This window comes from Pavona decussata, unplaced genomic scaffold (assembly GCF_977016875.1).
Source record: "Pavona decussata unplaced genomic scaffold, jaPavDecu1.1 SCAFFOLD_366, whole genome shotgun sequence".
Classification (NCBI taxonomy): Eukaryota; Metazoa; Cnidaria; class Anthozoa; order Scleractinia; family Agariciidae; genus Pavona; species Pavona decussata.
Genome location: NW_028145742.1, coordinates 530,966 through 558,035, shown reverse-complemented (window position 1 = coordinate 558,035; position 27,070 = coordinate 530,966). Strand labels below are relative to the sequence as shown.

Below are 27,070 nucleotides of genomic sequence, written 5' to 3'. Positions count from 1 at the left end.
AGTACATTTATTATTACAGAAACAACACTTTGAAACCAACCTTCAAAAACAAAACTGATTATATCTATGAACTGGAAAAATGATTGCACAGTCAAATAGTAAATTAACTGAGCACTCTAGAAAATGGGGCAATTAATTGGAGACTCTTCGTGAACTGGACAGTGTAGAAACGAGCGCATCGTATGGTGAAATTCGTTCACAGATTTTTTTTCATCAATGATGATGACGACGACGACGATGATGATGATGATGATGATGGATGATGATGATGATGATGATGATGATGATGATGATGATGATGATGATGATGATGATGATGATGATGACAGTAAGAGAATTCGACCAGAACTCGCGGAAGAAAAGCCTCTGGCACTCAGGGTGTGCTAGTGGTAGTAAGCCAAGTGAAACGCTGAAATGTCTGCCAGACAGATCCATGTCAAAATGTTACAAAATTGGCTTATATATAGTCTCAGTTATGAAACCATAAGTCTACATCGTGTGCACGTGACGATTGCGACAAACGACATGTTTCCAGACAATGGGTACTTGATCGTTGAATGGTATGTTCACTGTTTCGATCGTAACAAAACTGACAGGATAGTTGAAGGGTGCTCAGCGGTGGATTGCATTTCGGGATGGAAGATCGGGCAATTATTTCTCAGTGTACGCACATTTTTCTACATAAAGCGTCCAATTGTAAGTCGAAGCATAACTCGACCTCGAATAAAATCTGGATGATTCGGGATCTTAAATTAACAGATTAATGTATTTGCTATGAGGCTCATGATGTGAATCAAAATGAAAACTTCCGGACTTGCAATTATCTTGAAACGAGACGTGACTGCGGGCACAGTGGACGAGTCGTGAAACTTGCCTTGTACTTTTTATGCAGTTGGCTTTATGTTTTCCGAAACCCAAATTATTTCCTTGTGTTACCACACATTCTAAAAGTCTGTTCGCCATTCGATTTCCGTTTGATTAAAAACATACCTTTTCTGACGCAACAGATGCAAGAGCACGTGCAGTGCAATTTCGATGCAAATTAGTTCATTCTGACAGCTGATTGGCTAATGCAGTGATCACACCCCCTAGCACACCCGCCATACACCTATTGCCGTCTCGCGTGAACAACAAAACGCACGTATATAAAAGCCGGACATAATTCATGAGGTCAATTCAATTTCAGAGGGGTAAATATCAAGATCGTGTCCACCTAAAGCTTGAACAGTAACCAGAATGTTTGCGAGAATCTTCAAACCGGGTTATTTTGTCTGTGCGACGGAAAATTTAGTTGGAAGAAGCCGCTCCTTTTACACGACCGTAAAGAGAGAATCGCCGCGAATTTTGATAACTGGTAAGTTTCGTTTTGAAATACTACTGTACTGTTGTGCTTCGTCATCCAAATGATTTCGCTTCGTTTTCAACGTCTGTTCAGTCTGTTGTACTCCTTTATCCTTTTATTATTTCCTTAAGTTATTTTCCTGTAAATGGAGGTATTCTTGTTGCAAATATATCGCTTGTTGACATGAAATATGTAGAAAGGAAGTGTCCACACGCTTCGCAAATTCGTTTACATTTCAGTGACTCGACCTCGTAACTAATATCTGAGACGGTCAGTATAGTAGAGCACGCTCTCAATTGAACGGAAAATTAAATGCATAGAAGGCGTTTGTTTATTAAGAGAAAAGGACTTAAGCGTAATTTTTTACGTCTTTTTGCTTCCAGGAAGCTTAGGACAGCTTGGACGCGGGCTTGCCAAAATTTTGAGGTGAGTTGTAATGTGATCTCTCATGTATGTCTTCACGTTAACACGTTTTCAGACGCGGGTTGATTTCCCGAGTTATTTTACGACTGAATCACGTTATTTTATTCAAACGTTAATATCGGACATAAGTTCAAAATAGTAGCTCTAATTCCAGTCCACAAGAGTCCCCTTTCAATACGACAACCAACAACATGGGGTGATCGATATAAGGTTTCATAATAATATTATAAATATGCATAAATATTCATGAAATGTTATTCAATTCAGTCGATAGTCCACAGAAATATTGAAAATATTTGCAAGAAAATTGGAGTTTGTTTGATCAGCTATCCCCGCTAAACTAACGACATAACAGTAGACATTCAAATGAAAGCCAGTGATTGAAAAGTGGTATACAAATGAATTCGAATTTGAAAGAACAAGTGCATCAGCGACGGTCGAATGCTTGGCGACGGACATAACGCGCGTCTTTATTCCACTCCTTGTTTTTTCTCGAGATAAATCGAAAAGAAAGGTCGACCAAATAACAAATTCAACTTTTGAGTATATTTTTTTTACAAGCATCAAATATTATATTTTTCTGACTGATTAGCACACTTGTGCGTTAATTTTGGTTTTAATATCATAAATGACTCCGATTACGTAACTGTCTGTCCGACGACGTATTGATGTGGTAAGTAGCCTGCGAATTTTCTTTTCGCCCTAAATCCCACCACCTCGCAGGCTATCTGGTAAGGAGAAATCATCTTGTCATGACTGCGTATACAAAATTAATATGATTTTTTTTCTGCATATATTTTTGCTATCACCATTTAGAGAAAAATATGGGAGAGAGAATGTCATTATGTCGGACATTGCAAAGCCATCCTGGGACGTTTTGGAGAGCGGTAAGATTCCTTCTCTCATTTATGGTTGCTCTGTTACTGTATAATTTTTATTACCTATCCATGAGCTTTCATGGGTGTGATGGTAGTGACAACTTCCGTAATTCATGTATCCTCACAAGAAATATGTTTCTGTGTTTCCTATGGTAAAATTTCTTAATAGCTATGATGAAATACTATATCTTTATAATGTAATGTGATGTTTCCATTCAGGGCCATATTTGTATGCTGATATTCTTGACTTCAAAAACCTGCAGTCCATCGTTGTCAACGAGCGCATTGATTGGTTGGTACATTTCAGTGCCATTCTAAGTGCTGTGGGAGAACAGAACGTGTCGCAAGCTTTGCAAGTGAATGTTGAAGGTGTCCAAAACATCTTTGAACTTTGTCGTAGAAATAATTTGAGGCTGTTTTGCCCAAGTACTATTGGAGCATTTGGTCCTGAAACACCATCGAATCCCACTCCTGATATCACAATCCAGAGACCGAAAACAATCTATGGTGTGGCCAAAGTACACATGGAACTGCTGGGAGAGGTGAGCAATACTTAATATTTTCTCTTGTTTTTAAACCTTTCAAACTGAAAAGTCAGGTCGAAAAGAAAACTTCATAATGGACAGGAGATTTGGGAGGTGAATATGACCTTTTGGGGGGGATGAGGTATCCCTGGATATGAATTTGTCATTGAATTTCTTTATATCATTATTTGGGGGTATAAAAAAAAGTTAAATATAATTTTTAAAAAAACCTACTCTTTGCTCAAATGACCAATTTATTCTTCCTGCACAGTATTACCATCACAAGTTTGGTTTGGATTTCCGCTCGGCAAGATTCCCAGGAGTCATCTCAGCAGATACAGCCCCAGGGGGTGGTACAACAGACTATGCTGTCCATATATTCCATGAGGCACTAAGAACAGGGGAATACAAATGCTATCTGCGAAAAGATACAAGGATGCCGATGATATATCTTCCTGATTGTCTGCGAGCAACAGTTGAGTTGTTGGAAGCACCTGCAGAGAAGCTGAAAATGCGCACTTATAATATCAGTGCAATCAGCTTCACACCCGAGGAACTGGCAGATACATTGCGGAAGTTCATTCCCACATTGAAAATGGAATATGAGCCAGATGAAAGACAGGCTATAGGTAGGTCACTTGAATGACCAAAAGTCAACTATTGATAGTTCAAGCCATGCTGATGCTAGCCTCCTCACGTAACCCTCTATAGCTTGACCAGTATCTCCCATTCATTCAGGTGTGGCTTGTATCCTGAAAACTCCTACCACAGACCCCTGTTTTCTTGATGACTTTTGAAGATCTCAAAAGTAGATGTTTTTAGTGGGGGAGGGAATGGGAGAATCCCTGCACTGAACTGTCATCTCGTCTTTTGACTTCATTCAATGGTATTAATTAACCAGAACTTAATATTGTGCTGGTCTCTACTTAGAGCCTACATGTACATCTAACTCCATTTAAATTGATTTTGTCATGAAATTAATGATCACTTATCTACCCCTGGGGGTAAGTACTCTTGGAAAGTTTCTGTGGGGGTGTAAGGGTGTGTTCCTCCCCTACAGTGTGTATGTTCTCTGAAATCCTGATCATTATGCTGGCTGAACCAAACCACACCCATTTTCAGACCAAAAATGGTGATTTAATATTTTTGACCCATGTACTTCATGTCATTCAAGACATATACAAGTACTGAAGCCAGTTGCCCTTTCAGGAATTGGATTCCTATACAAATTATAAAGCAGACTCCTTGCACACTTCCCCCCCCCCCACCCCACCCCCCTTGTTGGGCTGTTGCTTGACAGTTTACCACGCATACTACATGGCTTGACTGGGACAGTACTTCATGTAGTACCTTACACATGGTTATGTCGTGGGACATTATACTTAAGCTTACAAGTAGTTAGATATTTGGGTGTATGAGCCCACTTTCAAAATATTCGCAAAATTCATACCTGATTCAACAATGACTCCTGCAACGGAGACGTCAAAAACGTAAATCCTCGGTTTTTCAAAACTCCTGCAACGGAGACGCTAAATTTTTATCCTCGGTTTCTCAAAAACCTAAAAACGTAAATCCTCGGTTTTTCAAAACTCCTGCAACGGAGACGCTAAATTTTTATCCTCGGTTTCTCAAAAACCTAAAAACATAAATCCTCGGTTTTTCAAAACTCCTGCAACGGAGACGCTAAATTTAGGTTTTTCATAAATGACACCAACTCACAAACAATCATCGATTAAATCCAACCAACTCATCAATCGCTGATTTGAATGATGAATACAATATTTTTGAACACCAATTTGGAGAAAAAAATAATCATTATGGTTGTTGTGTGACTGGATGCCGTTACTGTCACGCGTGACGTTGTGTGACTTGTCACGAAAATGGACAAAACCCTGAACGTGGGGTGCTCGGTTGGCTGTTTACTTGCCTGGCCCCAGCCAGGTCTTTTTCCCGCCGCTGACAAGGCGGCTGTCCCTTTCCCAGTTTACCTCTGGGACCGAGGTTGAGTCCTGGGACGAACTCTGAGCACCCCGCTGTAAACCAGTAGGGCCTGAGCGGGCTCACCCTGGAGGTACCGTCTACTGGAAGACATCCCACACTACTCAGTAATTCACCATCTGCACAAGCCGTTAAACAGGTTTCAGTCAGGGGCCAGCTGACACCACCCTAAAGCTTCACCAGAGTTTGTGAACTAATATAACAATGGCCCGATTACCTATATATTACACTCAGTTCTGAAATTTTTACACTTGTGGTGCTATTTTTCTGTATATTGCGTAATATTGCTTGATTTGGATTAACACGCATGCGCTTTCATGCACACAACCCAAAGCGGACTGGACACTAGTTTGTTAACACACGTGTCGGCCATTTTGTTGCCATTTTGCGAAGTCATGTTTATGGCTCCTGTTTTGGGATTTTTGAACATTTATTTCTCCACTTTCATCGTTCTGATGTTTGTAGACGCTTTTTGAGGTAAGAATATCATTTATCTTGCACACAACAATAGATTTTTTTATTGAATCGACTCGCTATCGAATATTCGTGAGAGCTTATTTATTTTTACAAATCGACTAAATCCTTGATTGGGATCCAAGAATTGAATTCATCACTGTATCCTTTCCACTTTACCAAAGCTTGTTTCTTCTTGTAATCTCTCCTGATAACTTTATCGATTCTGAATATCTCCTGATTAGCTTTCAATAATTCTGGTTCATAAAAACTTCCTTTAATTTCTTCATTATTGAGATCTTTCAGTTTATATGTGATCGGATTCGTGTATTGTATTTTATCGATAATGAAGACCTCTTCTGACCAGTTTTCTGTATAACCTCGATCAAACAACTTTCTTTTATACTTTGATATTCTAACCTTTTCACCGACTTTAAATTTTGGCAAAGATGATAATTGCTTCAAATTGCCAAATAGATTGAAGTAAACAGTTCCTACATTCTTTTTCTTAGATGCTTCTGTCGGTGTCATTTTTATTGAACTGTGTTTAGTGTTATTATACTGCTTCAATATTTTAGGCAAAATATCCAGATACATTGTATTGCCTTGAGCAGTGAATCGTTTCCACATTTTATTTTTAATCGTTCGGTTCCATCGCTCAACAACTGATGACTTCTCTTCATTTTCAGTCGAATACAGTGTAATGTTATGTTTATTGAGCAAGTCTTTGAAATGTTTGTTGTAGAACTCTGAGCCTTTATCAGTCCACAGATACTTTGGTTTTCGACCCTCTTTGAATATGCTTTGAAATGCTTTCGTTATGGTCTCACCTTTTTTATCTTTTAATGGAACAATCCAGCCGTATTTACTAAAAACATCTATAGTCGTGAGAAGATACCTATTACCTTTATTCCATTTACTGAATTGTTGCATTTCAACAAGGTCAGCAGCCCATATTTCATCAATATTATTTACAATAACACGCCGCCGAGTAAAGTTACGCCGTATGGGTTTATGCAGCTCATTAGCTAATTTTTCTTGCCAGTTTTCCTCTTTACCCGACGGCTTTTGACGTTTTTTGGAACCCCAAGACCCAGTTTCTGTTTTGTATTTATTGCATTTCTTGCCAACCAATGTCCCCATTGTCGTTCGGAATATGGAACAGCATCCAATGACTTTACCATCTTTTTGTCAGCTTTCAATTTACATTTTTTGTCATCTTTGCAGACTGAATAATCAACATCATGTTGCATGGCTATTGCATCTGTTTTGCCTGTTGGTTTATCGTATATTTCCAATATTTGCCCTGTTTTGGGGTTATATTTGACTTGATTTTCCAAATCATTGTATGGACCAGTGTATTTATGACCAGGTAATACCCACCCAGCTTTGGGTTTTGGGAGCTTACCAATCATTTTGTGTATATCAATTGAGCCACCGCTTTTGGGTCGTCCTTTGATTCCCTTTTCATATTCATCCCAATTTGGTGGGTGCCAACCAATTGCATCATAACTTAAGCATTTCGGTGTGTTGTGAAATTTGCTTCCAATTTTTACCATGCTTTCACATGGATAATTTTTGTATTTTTCTAATGTATTTTTCCCAGCCTTGCCAGACCAAAATTGACTCGACAATATGCCAGTATCTGTGCTAAATGCACTTTTGGCAATGGCTCCAGATTTGTATCTATCAAAGACTTCCTTTGTTGATGGAATTAATGTTCCAACAACATCCATCGACTTCGATGCAACCTTACCTGGTGTGCCAAATTGTTCTAAAATTGTATCTAAATTACCACCATCAAGTTCTTTTCGGTCAGTTTTGTACCTTCTTTTTGGTCTTACTTTGGTTGATAATTTATCAAACATCTCTGATCCAGTCTTTTGAACAAAAGGTGTTGCTTTAGAGATAGCATAATCAATAGCTTTTTTTTGCAATTTAGGGTTTCTAAGTGCTTCAGACCCATAATATCGACCCATTTCAACTGCTTTTTTTCCCATCCATGGTAATGCATGTTGAATTAACATATCAGCACCAGTTGATGCTAAAGTATCCATTATGCCCCCCCCTTCAGAGGGGCTATTTAGTTTCCCTGTTTTTTAACAAATTTGGTTTTAGTTATACCACATTCAGCACAGGTACAGAAGAACATAAGCCGACCATTTTTGGCTTGCTTGTAACCTGAAGGCTGAACACATTCAGTTTCTTTCTTTTGTTTAACACAATATGATTTGACCATTTTATATCACTATATTAGATTAATTATCATCAGAGTCTGACTCAGAATCTGTTACCAATGTACACCATAAACATAATTTTCCTGAAAATTCTGTGTACTCATCACACTCTTCACAATATCTTATATCAACCATTATACAAATTAATTAGATAATTTTTTAAAATATTGGATTATAAAATTATGATTGACACTTTGATTGTTCATGTCAAAATGTGCATTGTGGATTGTTTTCAATATACTTGTACCCTTTTGTCTCTCAAATAAATAATACAAACACCAATAGCCACATAATACTGAATCTCTTTCCTGGATTTCATCACCTGAATACATTAATCGTTTACCACTTGTTGACATGAATTGCATAATTTCTTTTGGCATAATTAACCCAAAACTATCAAAATATTCTACATATTTGTCTCCGTTTCGATACGCAACCCAATGTGTACCTGGTCCAATCTGTGAATCCAGGTTAATGATACCAACTTCATCTTTTTTCATCTTTTGTGGTAGATTATCTCTGCTGTAAATGCCTCTGAAGTGTTTTATTTTGAGTTTTTTGACCCAATCAATGAGTTCAAAGTTACTGAGTGGTTTATTTATGAATTTCACAGAATGTCTCCGATTAATGGAATCCCCTTGAATGGACTGTTTTTGCCTAACAACAGACCTTTTCCTTTTTTGGTTTTTTTTTTCCCTTTACCATACTGATCCCATGTACCGAAAAATGGAGGGGGTCTATAATTAACTGGTTGGACCAAACCACCATCTTTTTTGGTTGTGTTTGGAACAAAAACTGGGACCGATCTTCTGGATCTACTTCTATCCACCTGCAAGCCTTTACCCATTAATGCATTCAAAACCATTGGAATGCCAATTGAAGCCAGTCAAGTACCCAAAAAACCTCCTGATTGTGCCTTAGTTGGTTTAATTACAATCTGTCCACCAGTATGTATTGCATTGACAATTTGCTTCTTTTGTGCTTCAGTGAGCCAATCTTTGTATTTTATTAATTGATCAATTTTATTTTGAGGAATGAGGAAACCACCAACTTGTCCTCTACCAAATATTTTATTGACACCCACATTTGCAAGCCCAGAAAGTGCTCCAGTAGCTAATGGTCCAACTGCTTTTGCTGCCATTGGTAGTAATTTTGTGCCAATTTTGAATAATGATGACCAAAGACTGCCTCCTTGTTGTACAGCTTTTCGTATCTGTGTTTTGCTTATTTTAATATCTGCTCCAGTTTTGTTTTGCATTGCCTTTTTCAACCTATTTATTTGTGTTTTGGTTAACATCAGCTGATCCGGTCCAGTTAATTCAGAATTTGATAATCTTATTGTTATTGCTGAATTGTTTTTTAATGCTTTTGCTAGTCTATCTTTTTGCCCAATTGATAGTGTTACTCCATGTGAATGATAAGTTGTCATATCTTTTATATAACTAACGTTACATTAAAAATTTATTCCATTTATCGAAACAATAGTTTGCCATCTTTTTGAATGAGCTCAGCGTCTTGCTCGTATAATGTCAATGCATAAACTGAATATGCAGTTGCAGTTGTGCCAGATAATTCATAGTGGAATGTCAGCTTTGTGGTACCATCTTTGATATCCATTTTTTGTTTTGTTAAATCGAAATACAAGAATGGAAATAGTGTTTTGAAATTGTTGACATTCAATAAAGTCCCCTGACTGTATTCATTATTTGCATGCACATATTTGAGAATATCTCTGTAAACTCGAGTCAAATCAGCCTCTGGAGTGTAATGTACATCAGGATATTCATTGCCATTAGCCACAGATAAATGACAATTTAGCAATGTTCTGGGATCTGTTGATACACTAAATGTATTGTACAAAAATGGATTTACTGTTTGTGCAGCAAGATTTGCATCATTGATAATGAAAACAAATACATGCCTTGGCTTTGAAATCCCACTTGTTATCTGAAAATTACCACTTCTTTGTGTTGAAGAATTACTTCTCTCAATATTTTCTCGCAAATAAACCCATTTATGTGGCTTCAAAAACTGACTCATATACAGTGATTGTCCTTCTGAATTGAAAGTGATTCGTGGCACAATAAGCTCCATTCTGGTAATAATTACACGACAATCAGCCCCAGCTTGCCATATTAGAATAGTATCAGATTCAATCTGCAAATTTAATTCCAATCTTGTTGATGGTAATAACTCATCCATCAATGCTTCAAAGAATGAGTATCGATTCAATGGTATTTCTGTATTGACAACAACTGATAGACCCAAAAGTGCTTTTCTTGCAGCAAATCCTTTATTGTAGTTATCTTCAGCCAATCGTTCTTCAGCGTGTCGGTTTGTATCCAGATAGAAAAACTCATTTGTTGCTGTCGATTGAGCATATCCTGGACTATATTCCAATAGATTTTTAATATTTACACAATGATTGGCATCATTACAATCATATACCATTTTACCATTCAATCTTACATCGAAATCATGTATAAGACTGTGTGAACCATTAACAATACCATTATGGTCTTCAGCTGCTATATTTGCATTTTGCATTGTTTGGACTTTAAAACCAACCGATATTCTTGCATTATACCAATCAAATGGAGTAACTTCTCCTGTGTTATCGACTACGAAACGATAACCATCTTTCTTTTGTGACCTATTATTTCCTGGATTACCAGTATTCAATGGTGTCTCCAATTGGAAGAAGACATCTTCATATCTCTCAATGTATTTTGGATTTCTGAATGATTTCATTTATACAGATATGTTACATTATTTTCATTTTCTCCTTCTTTTGAGTTTTCCACCGGATATCATCTGATTTACTCTCTCAGCTATTTGAAAATCAGTCAGTGGCTGCTCCATTTTTGGTTGGCTCATTGTCACTGATTTTGTTTTGGAAGGTTGTTTTTTGCTCAATAATTGAATTATTTTATCACCTGCTTTATTACCAGCAAACTCACCAGTTTTGGTGACTGCTTTTTCAGCTGCAGTTTTGGCTCCTTTCTTAGCTAATTCTTTTGCTGTTTTTCCGAAAAGTTTTGATCCAACTGATCTGAAAACATCCATAATTCCTTCACCATGGATATGTTTCATCGCATAACGACCCACTTCTGGGTCAAAACGTGGCTTAAATTCACTTTGTCGTACCATATATTGATATATTATATTAAACTAGACCTGAGAATCAAGCTCATGAACCAGTCAATGCCATTCAAGTCAATTGGTCGACCCAAAGCGTCAGTCACTGTTATCCCCATTTCTGAAATAATTGACTTGGAAACTGGACTGAATAATGCTCTTTTTGGCTCAAAAGTAAATGGATAACTCCTTGTTAAATTGTCAGTGGGTATCATTATCAGTGTATTTGTGAATCGTCCATCACTGAGGCTATCAGTTATTATATCACAATTAATGTCCAAAACGTCAATATCATTGGTAATATTTGGCAATTTTGTCCCATGTTCAGTTTGGTTAATTAACTTTGGTTCAAATCCAATAAGTGCTCCAAAATTAGAGTTTCTAATATCAAGCTTCCATTGGTTGTCCAGCTCAATGACAACTCTATATGATGAAAGCACAAAATATAGATTGATGCCCTTGCTGGAAGATGGTTTATCTCCATTTTGAATTATTGATTGAGTGATATAATCATCAAGATCATCATATGAATACATTCCATCAACAAATGTGATTGTTTTCCATTTTGTACCATTATCTGGGCTGTATTTTATTGTATTATTGTTGTATCCTGCATTGACATTATGCCACGAGTATGTCATTGAAACTCGATCAACAGCTAGCTCATGTCTCATTGTTGTGTCAAGCTTCAATGGTGGATCAAATTTGATAATAAAGTCTTCAGGCCGACTTCGACCTATTTTTTGACGGTTAACAGATGAAATATGTATCGCCCTTTCTTGCATATATATACTTCAGTTATATAATTAATTATGTAACTGATTACGCGACCTAGCTAATTATATATTGTTGCAATAAATCAATGAGTTGTTTGTTGTTTATCAAGCCAAGTTGATTCAATTTATGGGCTATTTGTGAAAATTCCTCTTTGACTCCATTATTGCCAGCCAAAATGGATCCACCAAGCAATTCCATTCTGTCAATCAAATCATTAGCATCATTGAAATAAACAACACCAGAGCCCAATTTCTTGAATTTTTTGCTGGATTTATGGATTGGAATCTCACTGAGTTGGTTCAATTCATCAAATACCATTTTGGCAATATCACTGTATTTTTTCTTTGAATTAAATCTCTTGGTCAATAAATCGATTGTATCGAAATCAACCTTTTTGTCCATAACTTTGCGTTTATCTTTTGTTGCCACAAGTCTGAGTTGTCCCATTAATTTTGGAATATCAATCATCAGTCCACCATATTTCCCAGAAGATGATATTTTGTATGCATTTCTCTTTGGTTGCGTATAACCAGAACCTTTTTTGATGGTTTTCATTCCTTCTGGGATTATTTTAATGCGCCCTTTGTATTTTTGCAATAATTTTATATCTTCATCTATTTTATCAATTTTGTCTTTATTCTTGGTCTTTCCTTGGCCCTTGGATAAAGGACCCTTCTTTGTTCCAAGTTTTTTCAACATTTTGCCAATATTAGCATCGTAATCCTTGATGTCAATATCTCCTTGCATAGAAGCTTGGAGAACAGAACTCGGAGGTGCAAGATCGTATTGCATCAATTTTTGGATTTCATCAATATCAAAACCAGCATCCAAATTTGATTCAACATCAGGTGACATCATTAATGGTTTATAGCCAATTGGTAGCTTTGCTTCTGGTGATTGTGTTTCTGGTTGATAAGTTAACATAGCAATGTCTTCCAAACCTGAAGTCAACGCTTTTTGGTTTTTCTCCAACTGTTCAATCAGTTTGTCTTGTTTTTCATCAATTGTTTGTTTTGTTTCCTCTTGAGCTTTAATAATTGGTTTGAAAGTTTCTGATAAACCTTGTTGTAAATCTTGTTTATCATGCTTGTACTCCTTCAATGTATCTCTAACTTGTTTGGTTATTGTTCCAGCCTTAATCTTGGCTTCAGATAATTGTTTTAATCTTTGTAGATCCATTATATTATTAACTTATATAATGTATTGATATACATGGAAATCCCAAATTATGATAGACATGATAAAAACACTAATTTCAAAAGATTGTATGGTTACATGCCAAGTGACACGTTTCGGATGTTAATATGTGGTAATTCAGGATCTGGAAAGACAAATTTATTGTACCATATGCTGATGAAACCACTTTTGTATTATGATAGAATACATTTATATGCCAAAAATTTGGAGCAACAAAAATACAAGGATATGCTACAAACATTGACTGATATATCAAATAGTGTCGGGTATAATGTCCTTGTTTGTAGCAATGATGATATAATTCCAGTAGAGGAATTGAAGGATGAAGATGCCCAGAAGATAGTAATATTTGATGACTTTATTTGTGAAAAAAACCAGAAACCATTGATTGATTATTTTATTCGTGGCAGACACAAGAACTGCTCTGTTATTTATCTGAGCCAATCGTTCTACAAAACACCAAAAGATATTCGACTCAATTGCTCTCATTTCTGTGTCTATGACTTTCCTAGCAGCAATGAAAGAGGTCTGATATCCCGTGAGTTGGGTGTCGAAAAGGATAAATACATTAAAGCAACCAAAGAGCCATTTTCATTTCTATATGTTGATAAGCCCATGAAGAGAATTAACAGGAATTTTTATGGAACAATATAACCAAATGATATAAATGGGAATATTCAACGAACATAGTTCATCGTCTTCTTTCACAACGGTTCCTCTTCAAGGAGCCGCTGGGCCTCAAGGAATAGGGTTTAAATTAACCCCAAATGGAAATTATGATATACAAAACAAAAAACTTGTTAATGTTAAACAAGGAGCTGATCCCAATGATGTTGTCACAAAGAGCCAAATACAATTGTTGGATAATGCTCCTGGTGATGTGCGAGCTAATAAAGCAGTAATTTACAGCAACAGTGGAAGTGTTCATACCAATAGTATTTATCTACAAGACACGCCAGACGGTGCTGGCAGCTCCAATGATGTTCGATTATTGACTGAGCATCAGTCTTATGAAAACATTCATCTTAATATACCAGATTTGAAAAACTTTGATGGCCATGGTGGACGAGCTAAAAGTGAAATAATGGTTACATCAACAGAACAACATATTACTGGACGGAAAACATTTTTTGATATTAGTGTTTTAAAACCCGATAATAACGATCAAGCGGCGAATAAAAAATATGTCGATGATGAGATTAAAAAAATACCATCACCTGATTTGTCTACATATTTGAAAAAAGATGGCACTGTTGAAATGACTGGAAATCTGGATATGGGTAATCAACAAATTACTAATCTTGGAGCCAATATACAAAATACATATGATGTTGTTAATTTAGGTTTCTGTGATACTAAATATTTACAAAAAGTCTCCAATAGTGACCTCGATATGGACAATCATAAAATCAAAGATATGGCTCAACCAACTGATGATAACGATGCTGTTAATAAACACTACGTTGATCATAACTTTCTCAACAGGTTAACACCGAATGCTCTTGGTGGTGAATTAGATATGAGAGGTCATAAAATAATCGTTCTTGGAAATCCTTCCAATCCCAATGATGCTTCCACTAAAGCATATGTTGATACAGAAATAGCTAAAATACCATCTGTTGGAAGTGATTTGAGTGTATATTTGAAAAAAGATGGAAGTGTTGCAATGACTGGAAACCTTGATATGAATAATAAACAAATCAAAGATATGGCTCAACCAACTGATGATAATGATGCTACTACCAAAAAATATTTTGATGGCAAATTGGAGCAAAGTCATCTTGTCAGCAGCCATAAAACAAATGAATTCAAATATCTTACAGATACTGATGAAAGCAGTTCAGAATATAATATCACAGTGTATGGAATAGCTGCTTTCAATCAATCCCCACATCAGAATAAAAAAGCTTATGATATCACATTGATTAAAGACAGTGGAAGTAATGATTACAGATCAAGGATAGGTTTCAATATTTATACTCTTGCTATTGGAACATACACAATTGTGTTTGAATTCTACCCACCAGAAATGACTAATATTCAATTATCATGTACTGCTTCTGAAGCATACATCCACAAAGCTGTACAGCGTGATTTCACTGCTTATAGCAAGCTATTGGTTCAATTCAATAACAACAGCAAACAAACTCCAAATTACATCTATTTGACGATGCATGGAACAGCTACAGCGACTCCAGTACAATGTCATCTGGTTGTTTACGGTGTCAAAGATTGGTCAGATAGCGTTTATCCAGGAGTGTATGATGGCTTGGACAATGTCATGTTTGAATATAAAAATGGAGATATGGAGATGAAAGTCAATATGGATATGAATAATAAGATTATTTCTGGTTTAATAAATCCGATATATGATTCTGAAGCAATGAATTTGGGTTATTTTAACAACTTATTCAAAACGAAATACACTGGAACTATTGCCAGTGGTGTTTTCCAAAGAACAAATCCAACAAATAATTTTCAAATCGCTGCTGATGGAAATAACTTTTTCAATCTATACTCCGTTGTTTTCCAAAGCAATCAACAAGTTGCAAATGCACAAATTTTGATAAATGGGAAAAAACAAGGTGAAACAACCAACACTGACACATACCACAGAATTGGAAACATAATAAGTGGAAGCAATACATTTGATTTGCCCAAATCAAGAAAATTTGTCAGTATTGATTCTATGTCAATATTGGATAATATTGGAGCAGGAACTGCTGTTAATGGAACTTTTGAATTGAAAGTATTATACTCTGATTTTTTTGAAAGATATCATGCTGTCAATAAAAGTTGGTTGTCAAATATTGAAACTTCAAGTGTTGTTAACGGCAACATAAAAAATGGAGTTTTTGAAAATGTACATGGTTACCAATTTGGAACATTAGGGCCGGTTAAAATAAAAAATATTGTAATTAATACAAAAAATCATTACCAAGTTTCTTTTATCGCCATTGCTAACAGTAAAACTTTATTTTCCCATTTAATACAATTTAATATGAAAATTGGGAGAAATTTTGTAACTACAAATACAACAATCAAACCCATGATAATTCAAATGGGGATTTTTAAAAGACGTCCAGGGTTTACTTCTCCAATTATAAACAGAGAAGTCACAGGAACTTTTGAAATTTATTTATCAACACTATTAATATAATGCCATACGTTGAAGATGAAAATGGAAACCATATTCTTGATGAAAATGGAGATAAAATAGAATACACAGTAACTTATGACAACTTAGAAGATGGATACAAACACAGAGAATCTATCCATGTGAATGATGATGGTCATTTGGATACAGAAAACAGACATTTAGTTATCAAAGATGGAGTTAATTCAAATCATGCAATTTCACTCCAACAATTAATTAACAACAATGAAGACATCATCAAACCATATATTGAAACACAAATACAACAAGCTCTGGCTCAGTTTAAAGCTCAACAAGCTCAGGAAGCTGTAACGTTTCTCAACAATCAAGTTGCAATGAGAATAGGAAGAAAAAGTGGTACAATACCAAAAACAAATTACAAATGGATAAAATTATTGAGTAAAGATGACATTAAAGGAATCAATACATTGCAAGAGATTATTGTGACAAACACATATATCAGGAGAAATGACAGATATCATCATTCTAAATCCGGTTTGGTGTCATCATCATTTGATCAATTGGAATTCTTCTTTGATGTGTCATTTGAAAACTATTATTGCTACTTCAACAATCATCCATCTGATTGGACAATGAAGTATTTTGTTGAATATATTAGGATACAATTACCTGACAATAACCACTAGGTCGTGGACTCCGTTACTTTATTTTATAAAAATATTGTAATCAAATTGTATAATGAAAGAATTGTCAGAATTGCAAGAACACATTCGAACATCGATGATAGATTTTCACCGTAAATTGAGTCTTCCAATATTACCCAGACAGGAATGCATGATAAAAAGTATCGTAATATTCACATATTTGTATGAAAAACATTACAACACAGGTTTACCTGATGAAGTTTACAAAGAGTTAATTCATGATGGAATCGGATTAATTGGGCCTGGAGATGGATGGTTAACAGCTATTCTCCATCGATTATTTGGTTGGCATCCATATATCAGGTCTCATGGAATATTGCATGATGCTTATGGTCAATTTTACAACAGATATGGAAAGGGTAAAGGTTATATGTATACAATTTCTGCAACAAAAACATATCCTTGGATGAAAAAATGCATGTTTTTGGGCCAAATAACTGGTCTCTATTATTGCATCAAAAATAAGATAACCATATAATATATGCAAAAGAAGAGATTAATAATTGATTTCAATCATATTTCAAATCAATTATCAAAAGAAGAAATTGATGAATTGAAAGCTTATTACATGTCATATCACAAAAAGATGTGGATGTACAAAAGTGCATACAAAAGATTCAAAAAATGGGAGTTTGCTGGTAATATTTCATCCATTGTATTTGCAACTGGTGGTATTGCATCATCGGTTGCAACCAGTGGAGCTTCATTATTGGCAATATCATCGGTGTCTGTCATAATTCAAGCTTATATGAAGCATAAAAAAGTTGAAATCAAACTTTATCAATGCCAATATGCTTTTCAAAGTTACGGACATTTATTAAATGAAATAAAGGAAATAATGAGAAATGGACATTTTGATAGAGATGATTTGACAAACAAGCTTACTCAAAATGATGATTTCATTTTGGATAATTCGCCGATTGTCGATAAATGGGGTAACAAATATGATAAAAAATATCAGATATTCACTTATGTTTGATTGATTATACGTATTATTTCAGGTCCAATAATGTCCATAATTTTATCCCAATAAACATTGTATAATTTCATTGTTTTTTTGGATTTTGTCAACTCAATTTGGGAAGAATCAATTTTCATCAATTGCAATATTCTATGCAAAAGATATTTCAAACTGATTATTCTCTTTCTTTTACCATTGATTTGTGGCAGTATTTTGTTTATTTCAACGAATATTTTATGAATTTTGAAATTGGTTGAACAACTGATTTCAACTTTGTTTTTCAAAATAATTTTATCTAATGTATGCGACAAATGGTATTTTCTATTATACACTGTTTTCTTGTATATTTTGAACAAATTGACATGAAAATTGATGTATTCTGTTTTGTATTCTTCACCAACAACCTGTCCACAAGCAACACACGTTAATTGACATTCCATGTTTTTCAAATTCTGTGATCCACAACAATCAGGCATTGATGGTTGTGTTTCAACTTTGGATTCATCATGATATCCACAAAATTCACATTCATCTTTGCAATGCAGGAATTGGCACAGAGATGATTCCACCTGCTTGGAAACATCTTTTGGTTTTTTCAATATTTTGGATTTCATTTTTGTATAAATATAGTATATAATATAATTACACAAAAATGTTTTCGAAAATATTGAAACCACAAAAGATGATACAAAGTCTCGAAATCAAATATTTGACAAAAAACAAACCAAATAATTGTAAAGATATTGAAACCAAATTTTCTCCAAAAACATTAAAATTAAATATCTCATCACAAAAGATGAGTCAAAGTGTTCAAATCAAATATTTATCAAAAAACAAATAAAAACCAAGTTTTGTCACAAGTTTTTGTTGCAATGTTTTGATCACAAGTTGATACTATCATTGGATAGCATAATGACCATAGGCCAATGAGTGTATTCCATCAGGATACAAATATCGTTTATCATCAAAACATGACAACGATGTCTTGTTGATGGTGTAACTACCAAGTTCATGATGGTTACTTCTGATTGTTTTCATTTGGTGAAATAATTGTTTCTCATTGAACAACACATCTTTGTAATCAAAATGTTGAATATCATTTTTGATGACATTCTTTTTGATTCCTTTGGCTGTTTTTCCACCATTGTTGTTATCTTTGATATATGAATACATTTTGGATCTCAATCCCACAAATTCAGTAATGGGTACACCAGCGGCTTCATCTTTGAATTTTCCAATAACTTTTTTATTTGTGGAGTCATAAAATTGATGATTTGATGGATAATCCGAGTTATCAAACATTTCTTTTTTATTCCAAAAATCTTGATACACATCTTCTTTTTCAATTTCATATGTCAAACTGTCTGTATCCGTAAACAGTAACTTAGCTTTGTTACCATATTTGTTTTTAACGAAATTGTAATGGAAATCGTACATCAATGTTTTGCTCAAATCAAGGATACACATACCAACATAGGCTGGTCTGTTAAGTGTCAACGATTCCTTTATTTTATGGACTGCAACCAAGTTTTCATTAAAGATTTTGCTATTGATGAATGTTGGTTTGGAAGTCATTTTCAATAATTGTTTCTCATTAGTCACCAGTTTAATGTCTTCCCGTTTTCTGATATTCTCCATTGTTTTACCGAAGACACTATTGTTCATCAGTTTGAAAAAATCTTTCTCAAAAGCATTCTTTGCATTAGTTCTTTGATGTGTATTGAAATCAATGTATGTCTTCAACCAAGGACTTTGATTAAAGGATAATACACGGTATATTTTAGTCAATTTCAAACCCAATTCACGATACAATTGCAGATTACGATAATGTAATACATATTTTGATTTGTTTGCCAATGTTGGAATCAGTTTTTTGACTTGTCCACTTGTTATTCCAAATTTTTCTGCAATTCTTTGGCAATATTCTGACAGCATATTTGGTGCCACTTTGATTTGTTCAGCGCCACATGGATAATCATTATGCAGGTCATGTAATTCATGAGGATATTCCAAATCAACTTCCAATAAATATCCAGTCTTATTATCTTTGGGAATCGTTTTCCAATTAATGTTCTTTATTTGCTGTTTATTCAACCATTTGAAATTCCCAGTTGGAAGATGTTGTGACATAGCCCATCCATATAGATTGTTTGCATCCAAATACATGATATGTTTACTGGGTTCATTTGGATTCCAATTTTGCATGTATTTGTTGTTAGCTTTGCCGTATCTATTGGCTATGTAACTGATTCCTCCACGCATGCCCTTTTCAACAAATTGATACATATCAATATCCGTGATTAATTCAAGTTTGACTTCAGTCATTTTCAACATTGCATCCCAACTCAATCCTGGAGATGTGAAATAATGACAAGGATCCAATCTATAGTATTCCAAACATGTTTTCCTGAAATTTTCAAAAACATCAGCCAGCAATAATACATCAGATTTGAGATATAAATCATGGTATTCGCCCATGGTTTTAAATTGAAATGTATTCCAAACATTTTGTGCATGACTGTATTCTTCATCAGTAATATGTGTATTATTCATTTGACTGTAAAATTCATCTTTGGTTGGTAATTGAGTATCATTGAATTTATCAAAATTACTCATATAATCATACGGATAAACTCCTTTTTGTTTCATTAATTGTAATTTACGACCTTTGAAAACTTCACTGGTATATTTGAAGGCATCTTCTGGTAGATTCTTTACAAGATTTGCCAATGATTGATTCATAAACTGAAGACTGTCGATAAATACTAAATTATAACCCAACATGAAGGCCATGTATTTCTCCATGTTATTTGGGATTACATTAATTTTGTGTTGTCTGGTTTCACCTTTTCTATCCACATAAGTATTGGTCTCAATAATTTTACCAATTTCTTGCATTATAAAATGACTATCATATCCTTTCAAATTATGAAATATTACAGGGATTTTGTTAGTTATTGTAAAATCCCTGTTACATTGATTATGGGCTGAGCCACGGAATTTTCCAGTAATATGGCAATGGTCTCTAACACGTCTATCATTTTTTGTGAATTGTTTGCAACAAATGTGGCAAGATGTTGCTTTCCGAAAATTGGATTCATCTTCTGGAGACATAACTAATGGTTTATTGAATTTGTATTTAATAGTTTGTCTGCAATATTTGACTTCATCAAGCATTGCTTGCATAAATTTGTAAACAGCTTTTTCTCCACGATAATATTTTATTGGTTTTGAATATTTGTCATCATAGCAGCATACAACTTTGTAACCATAACCGCAATCAGTGTGTTTTTGATAAGCTTCAGTAAAAGATTGTTGGTTAGATTGATTACAACCATGAATTGGTTCAGTGATTGCTTCAAAATCAGCATAAATCACGAATGGCGCTTGCATTTGTTTATTAAAATTTTTGAATTTTATTTTGGAACCAACTTCGGGCATTTTGATTGATTGTTCACCATTGATTTCAATACATACTTCCTGATGCTTGGTTAAAACTCGTTCTGATGAAAAACATTGCAAACAATGCATACAAAAATGTTTTCTTTGATGTGATTTGGTTTTGTGGTGCATAAATCGATTAAAATCTTTGATAAGACAGTAATGTTTATTTTCATCTTCTGAGATTAGCAATAGATTCATCACATTCTCAAACTTTTCTTTGGATACATAAATTGGATAAGTTTGTTTGTTTTCATAACCGAATACGTTGATGTTAATATTGTTTTGTGTTTCAACTTTGTTATAATGTTTGACTGAAACAGGGAATTCAATTCCTTGATAATCCAATTTTTTGACAAATGCTTTGTCAGTTTTTTTGATTCGTTGTGGATTATTTTCTCGTGGATTCAAATGTCTAACGTGACACCAACGAAAGCATTCATTGTCTTTATTCTGTAGATTGATTAATCCATGTTTACTATTTTGTAATTCAGTTGGAAGTTTAATGTAAGAACTTCCAGTAAGAGGCTGATATTTGATAATATTAATGTAATGTCCATTGATTGATTTAATTATCCAAGCTGAACCTTCACTAATCCATTTGTGAATATCATTCATAATTTGTTCAACATTAACATCCAAAGATTCTTGAAAATCATTGGCATTAGTTATTGTTTTTGGTTTACTATTAAAATATCCAATTCTGGAGACAGTTTGGTTTCCTTTTTGTTGTTCAAAATAAATTGTCAAAGTTTCAATAAATTTAATTCCTTTCATTTGAGTTAATAATTGTTTCATAAAATGAGCGATAGCTAATCTGGTTGAACTCATTTGAATCAAAGGATCTGTTTCATTTTTAATTCCAACTTCATAAGATTTTGTATATCCCTTGAATGCTCTTGCAACTTCTGTGATTTGAGTTCTTTGTGTTGGAACTGGAGCCATTTTCTTAGTCCTTGGTGCTGCTTTGGGTTTATCAGCAAATTGAATCGGAGGTGGAATTATGTTGTTTCTCGGCATAGGTTGAGGTCCATCTCTAAATTGCATTGGCGGCTTGATGATTGTATTCTCGTACTCTTTTACCATTTGTTTGACAGATTTTCGTGGATAGGGTATTGGTTTCACTTTCTTGGTTCTCGGCATTGGAACCGGTTTTTGTTTAGCGATTAATAATTCAATTAATTGATTTTTCGTTAATTTGGATAGATTATTTTTATCCATATTATATATATATGTCATATTGTTTTCAAAAGGTGCGTTTGGGGTTTTGCTTTATGTCTGGCCACCCAATTGACCAGTCATTCCAGGATTAGCAGTTTGTGGACCACCTGGACGGATCCATTTTCGTGTTACTTTATTGTGGGACATGCCCTGAATACACTCATTTGAGCATACTCAGGAAATGTTTACACAATATTTACCAAAATTCAATGTTTGGTAAATGTTCTTGCAAATGTTTTTTGTATGGGAAGTTACCATTATTGATTTTATTCATCATGGCATTATATTTTTTATCAATTAATGCCTTCTCATCTTCTGTAAACTCGTCGTCTGATTTCTCCAATTCAATGTCCATTTTAATTGATTTAATTGGTTTTTCAGTTTCAATTTCAATCTTTGTTTTGTATTTCTTGGCTGCAAAAGCATGTTTGACATTTTCTGATCGAGTCATTAATTCAAGATTATCAATACAATTATCTTGTTTATTTGAATTAATGTGATTTATTTGCATTTTATCAGGAATTGGACCATTGAATATTTCATAAACAAATCGATGTACATAAAAGTGTTTTTCAGGTAATCCAATTTGTGATAACCGAATCTGTCTATATCCAGATGGAAGTAAATTTCCAATTGAACATCTCTTGGTTTTTTTATTATATATTTGGCCGTATTTATTGGCTCCAAAGTTTGTATAAACTGGATGATAATAAAATTTTCCACATTTAATTGAAACATTTTGTGTTGATTTGTATTTCATTCCTTTGCATTCATTTCCTTTGTATATCATGTTTTGTTGTCTAGTCACAAGCGCCAAATTTTCAATCGAATTGTCTTGTTTGTCACAATTAATATGATGAATTTGATAATCTTCTGGAATTATTTGTTGATTAACAGCTTCATATACGATTCGATGGGCTTGAAATGTTTTTTTTCCATTTTGATTGTAAACAGTTGTACGAAAATACCCAGTTAAATGTAAGTCACCTTTTCTTGGAATCAATCTCTTGCGATTAATTACATAACCATCTTTTGAACATCCATAATTGTTGTATATTGGATGAATAAAATATGTTTTTCCATCATGAATAAGAGTATTTGTTGCTGGAATTTGCGTTGATGAATTTTCACTGGCAGGAAAATCCACATATTCGTTGTCTGATTTTTTTGTTCCACTCATTTTCTGTACAATAGTATCTATCACCATGTTCTTAAGTAGTTTTGGTTTTGGAAATGTTGCCAAATTTTATTTTCAAAGTATAAGATTCATTGTTGAATTCAAAACATAGCCAAACAACCCTTGAATTCATTGATGATTAATCATTGTAAAGTGGAAAATTAATGTCATCCAAATCGTTACACATTCTGTAAAACATCTTATTGATTATTTTATTTTCTGTGCGTGTAAACTCACAATCATTGTCTTCCATTGGTGGAAATTCCATTAATCTATTGACTGTTTGCAATTCTTCTTCAGAGTATGAACTGTTCAAAAATTCTTTTCTGGCTTTGTGCATGTGTTTCATATTTTCAGAGGCTGTAACCAATTGCAAATTTACAATTGAATTGTTCTGGCGATTGGAATCAATGTGATTTATTTGCAATCCAGGAGAAATATGTGTCTGATTTACGGCCTCATAGACGAATCGATGAGCGGGGCATGTATTGTTACGTCCCGGAGAAATTATATAATAGCCATTCTCAGACAAATATCCTTTTCTAGGTTCTAATCTTTTTCGATTGATTATATAACCATCAACTGAGGCTCCGTAATTTTCAAATGTTGGATGAATAAAATATGTTTTATCATTGTGATCAAATTGGTTGTTCATATAAATTAGATTACATAATTTTTCGAAACCGGTTATAATCGGTTTTTTTCTTCATCATTCAAATCAGCGATTGATGAGTTGGTTGGATTTAATCGATGATTGTTTGTGAGTTGGTGTCATTTATGAAAAACCTAAATTTAGCGTCTCCGTTGCAGGAGTTTTGAAAAACCGAGGATTTATGTTTTTAGGTTTTTGAGAAACCGAGGATAAAAATTTAGCGTCTCCGTTGCAGGAGTTTTGAAAAACCGAGGATTTACGTTTTTAGGTTTTTGAGAAACCGAGGATAAAAATTTAGCGTCTCCGTTGCAGGAGTTTTGAAAAACCGAGGATTTACGTTTTTGACGTCTCCGTTGCAGGAGTCATTGTTGAATCAGGTATGAATTTTGCGAATATTTTGAAAGTGGGCTCATACACCCAAATATCTAACTACTCTTACATGATGTACTGACCCTTGACTGATTTTCTTTCAGCTGACAGTTGGCCCCAGGTCCTGGAGGACAGTAATGCACGCAAGGACTGGGAATGGGCACATGAGTATGATCTCAATGCTATGACATTAGCCATGCTCGAGGCACTGGCACCAACAGCCAAATTCACTGCTGCAAATGTGAATTAATGAAGCCAGTTTATTTGCAGTAACAAATATTGATTCCTTCAAGAGTGGCAATTAAAAGTAAGATTATCAAGTTCCTTACGTTCCACCAGGAAGTAAAAGCAGACTCAAAAATGGAACTAAAACAGTGTTGCGGGAAATTAAAGTATTGGGCCCAGTTGTTCAAAGCACAATTAAGCTAACCCAGGGTTAGTGTGAAGTTTGATTCCAATTTAATATTTACTATAATCGATAAAAATTTTCCAAAAGATTTTTTCATCTTCAATTTTGTCTTTGACTTCTAAAACCACTTGAAATTAGCTTTTATAGACATCTTCAACAAGCAAGATGAAGATATCGGTTAACTTTTAATCGTGGATTATTGGCATTAATTGGCTTTCATTAAACAACTGGGCCCAGCTCAATAAGTTGTACACCACACTTAACTGAAGAGGATTCTATCCAGACTCAGAATTTGAACAGTTTTTTTAAGTATATACATTCTGTTCACCAGACAGTATTTAGTTACAGTATCTCTAAAATAAGTGTTAAGTCCGTCGTGTTGCATTTACTAATGTACGTGAACAAATTTGTCTTAATATATCGGCACAATTTCTCAATCAGCTTGAGATTCATTTGAATAATATAACAATATCTAAACATCTAACATTTTAAAACTCTTTCAATTCTTTTGATTTATAAAGTAGTAATGTGAATGCAATTTTCTTTTACCATGAATTTATTTTAATTTCGCCACTGTAGAAATATATTAGCTACTTACTGCTAAAAGTGTTTATAAGCAATTAATTATGCAGCCAAATAATTTAGAATTTCCAGAGGGGTGGAGGGGGTAGTCCAAGCCAAAATCCCTTTCCACAGGAAGGGTGTGGATATCTTCTGGAACAACACATTAAATGGTACAAGTTAAGACTTTTTGAGATGGCAGACTTTCCAAGTCAAGACTTCAGAGTTTTTTTTTTATATATATATATACCAACCCCATAAACTTCTATACCTACAATACCACCCCTATTGACTACAACTTATGTGATGTTAAATGTTTCAATAAATATACATCCATTATTTTATTCAAGATTCAATCAACCAGCTTTGAGAAAAAAAAAACAAGACTATAAGATGCTATAACAGTTATTAAATATAGTCACTTTGTAACCTGTGAAATTTGAGTGAAAGTTTGTCAGTGTGGCATTTGTTAACAGACCATGCACCTACCACGGTCTCTTGAACAGGGTTTTATTCCAGTACAGTTAATATATTTATGTTGGTTTTAAAAACCTAGGTTGTTAAATTTTCCAGTTTGGTGTGAACAAAATAGGTGTTCAGTTATAACACATTGTTATTTATAAGGGACTCCAGAATAATACGTTTATCTTGGAAAAGATGTTTGTACTTCCACAAGGGTGTTTATGAATTAAAGTTATCGTCACCATTGGCATATCGTTAATACCATTGTTAACCACAAAAATAAATGAAGTTAGTTTGTATACTATGACTTTCACTTCTTTTGTTGGTATTAATGTTGTAATTATCATTATCTCGGTTTATTGCAGTGGGCAAAAAGAAAAATTAATGTCCCATGAATAGTTTGGCCTAATGTCAGAAAGGGTGACCATCAGAGAGGTATACAGACTGAGTTTTTTCCACTTTTCACTTTCCCATTTTTGCCGAAAAATGTAAGATAGTAGAATTTGATCATGGTGGCATGCTGAAAGGCTCTCTTGGGAGTTGCATCCCAAAGGAGTCATTCCGGCTGCAGTAACAACAGGAGCGTTACAACTAAGCTCTGTCACTAAATATAAATACTATAATGGAACAATTAAGTTACCACTTCCTTAAAAAAAATTTATTACGTACCTCTCTTGAATGAAAATATTTGAAACAAGCATTCTGTTCCTTTTCTCCCAAATTTCCGAACAGTGTGTAACATTAAATTTTCCTGGTAAGGCCAACAAAACAGACTAGGTTTTGCCTAAATTCTTTGGTCCATTAATTAACAATGCATTTATTAAGCAGTGACCCTAAAATGTTGAATCCAGAATTTTAGTGCAATCTGAAACATATCTGTGCATTTTCAGACCAACCGCTGGACAACCATAAACAAAACCACAACTTTAACATTGAAACTAATGATTGGAAATTGAATTTATTAAATCGGGCAATGTCAATCAGCAAGTGGCTTGCTGTTCTAACTCCGAAACACGGCAAAGGTTGTT

The 27,070-nt window shown here is 34.3% G+C and overlaps 1 protein-coding gene across 1 annotated transcript; it reads left to right on the top strand.

Annotated features, from left to right (window-relative positions):
- The first annotated feature begins 1,116 nt into the window (after positions 1-1,116).
- LOC146452571 (L-threonine 3-dehydrogenase, mitochondrial-like) lies at positions 1,117-26,341 on the top strand. The gene is made up of 6 exons (XM_085097548.1): positions 1,117-1,354; positions 1,726-1,768; positions 2,582-2,652; positions 2,863-3,185; positions 3,439-3,796; positions 24,715-26,341. The coding sequence occupies exons 1-6, from the start codon at positions 1,237-1,239 to the stop codon at positions 24,858-24,860; spliced, it is 1,059 nt and encodes a 352-aa protein (XP_084953674.1). The 5' UTR covers positions 1,117-1,236; the 3' UTR covers positions 24,861-26,341.
- Positions 26,342-27,070: the final 729 nt, after the last annotated feature.

What these genes read in the sequence shown, in the direction of transcription:
- LOC146452571 (XM_085097548.1), top strand. Translation starts at nt 1,237, where the DNA reads ATGTTTGCGAGAATCTTCAAACCGGGTTATTTTGTCTGTGCGACGGAA. An exon ending in GCCGCGAATTTTGATAACTG is followed by an intron (nt 1,355 to 1,725) that starts GTAAGTTTCGTT and finishes TTTTGCTTCCAG; the next exon opens with GAAGCTTAGGACAGCTTGGA. An exon ending in ACATGGAACTGCTGGGAGAG is followed by an intron (nt 3,186 to 3,438) that starts GTGAGCAATACT and finishes CTTCCTGCACAG; the next exon opens with TATTACCATCACAAGTTTGG.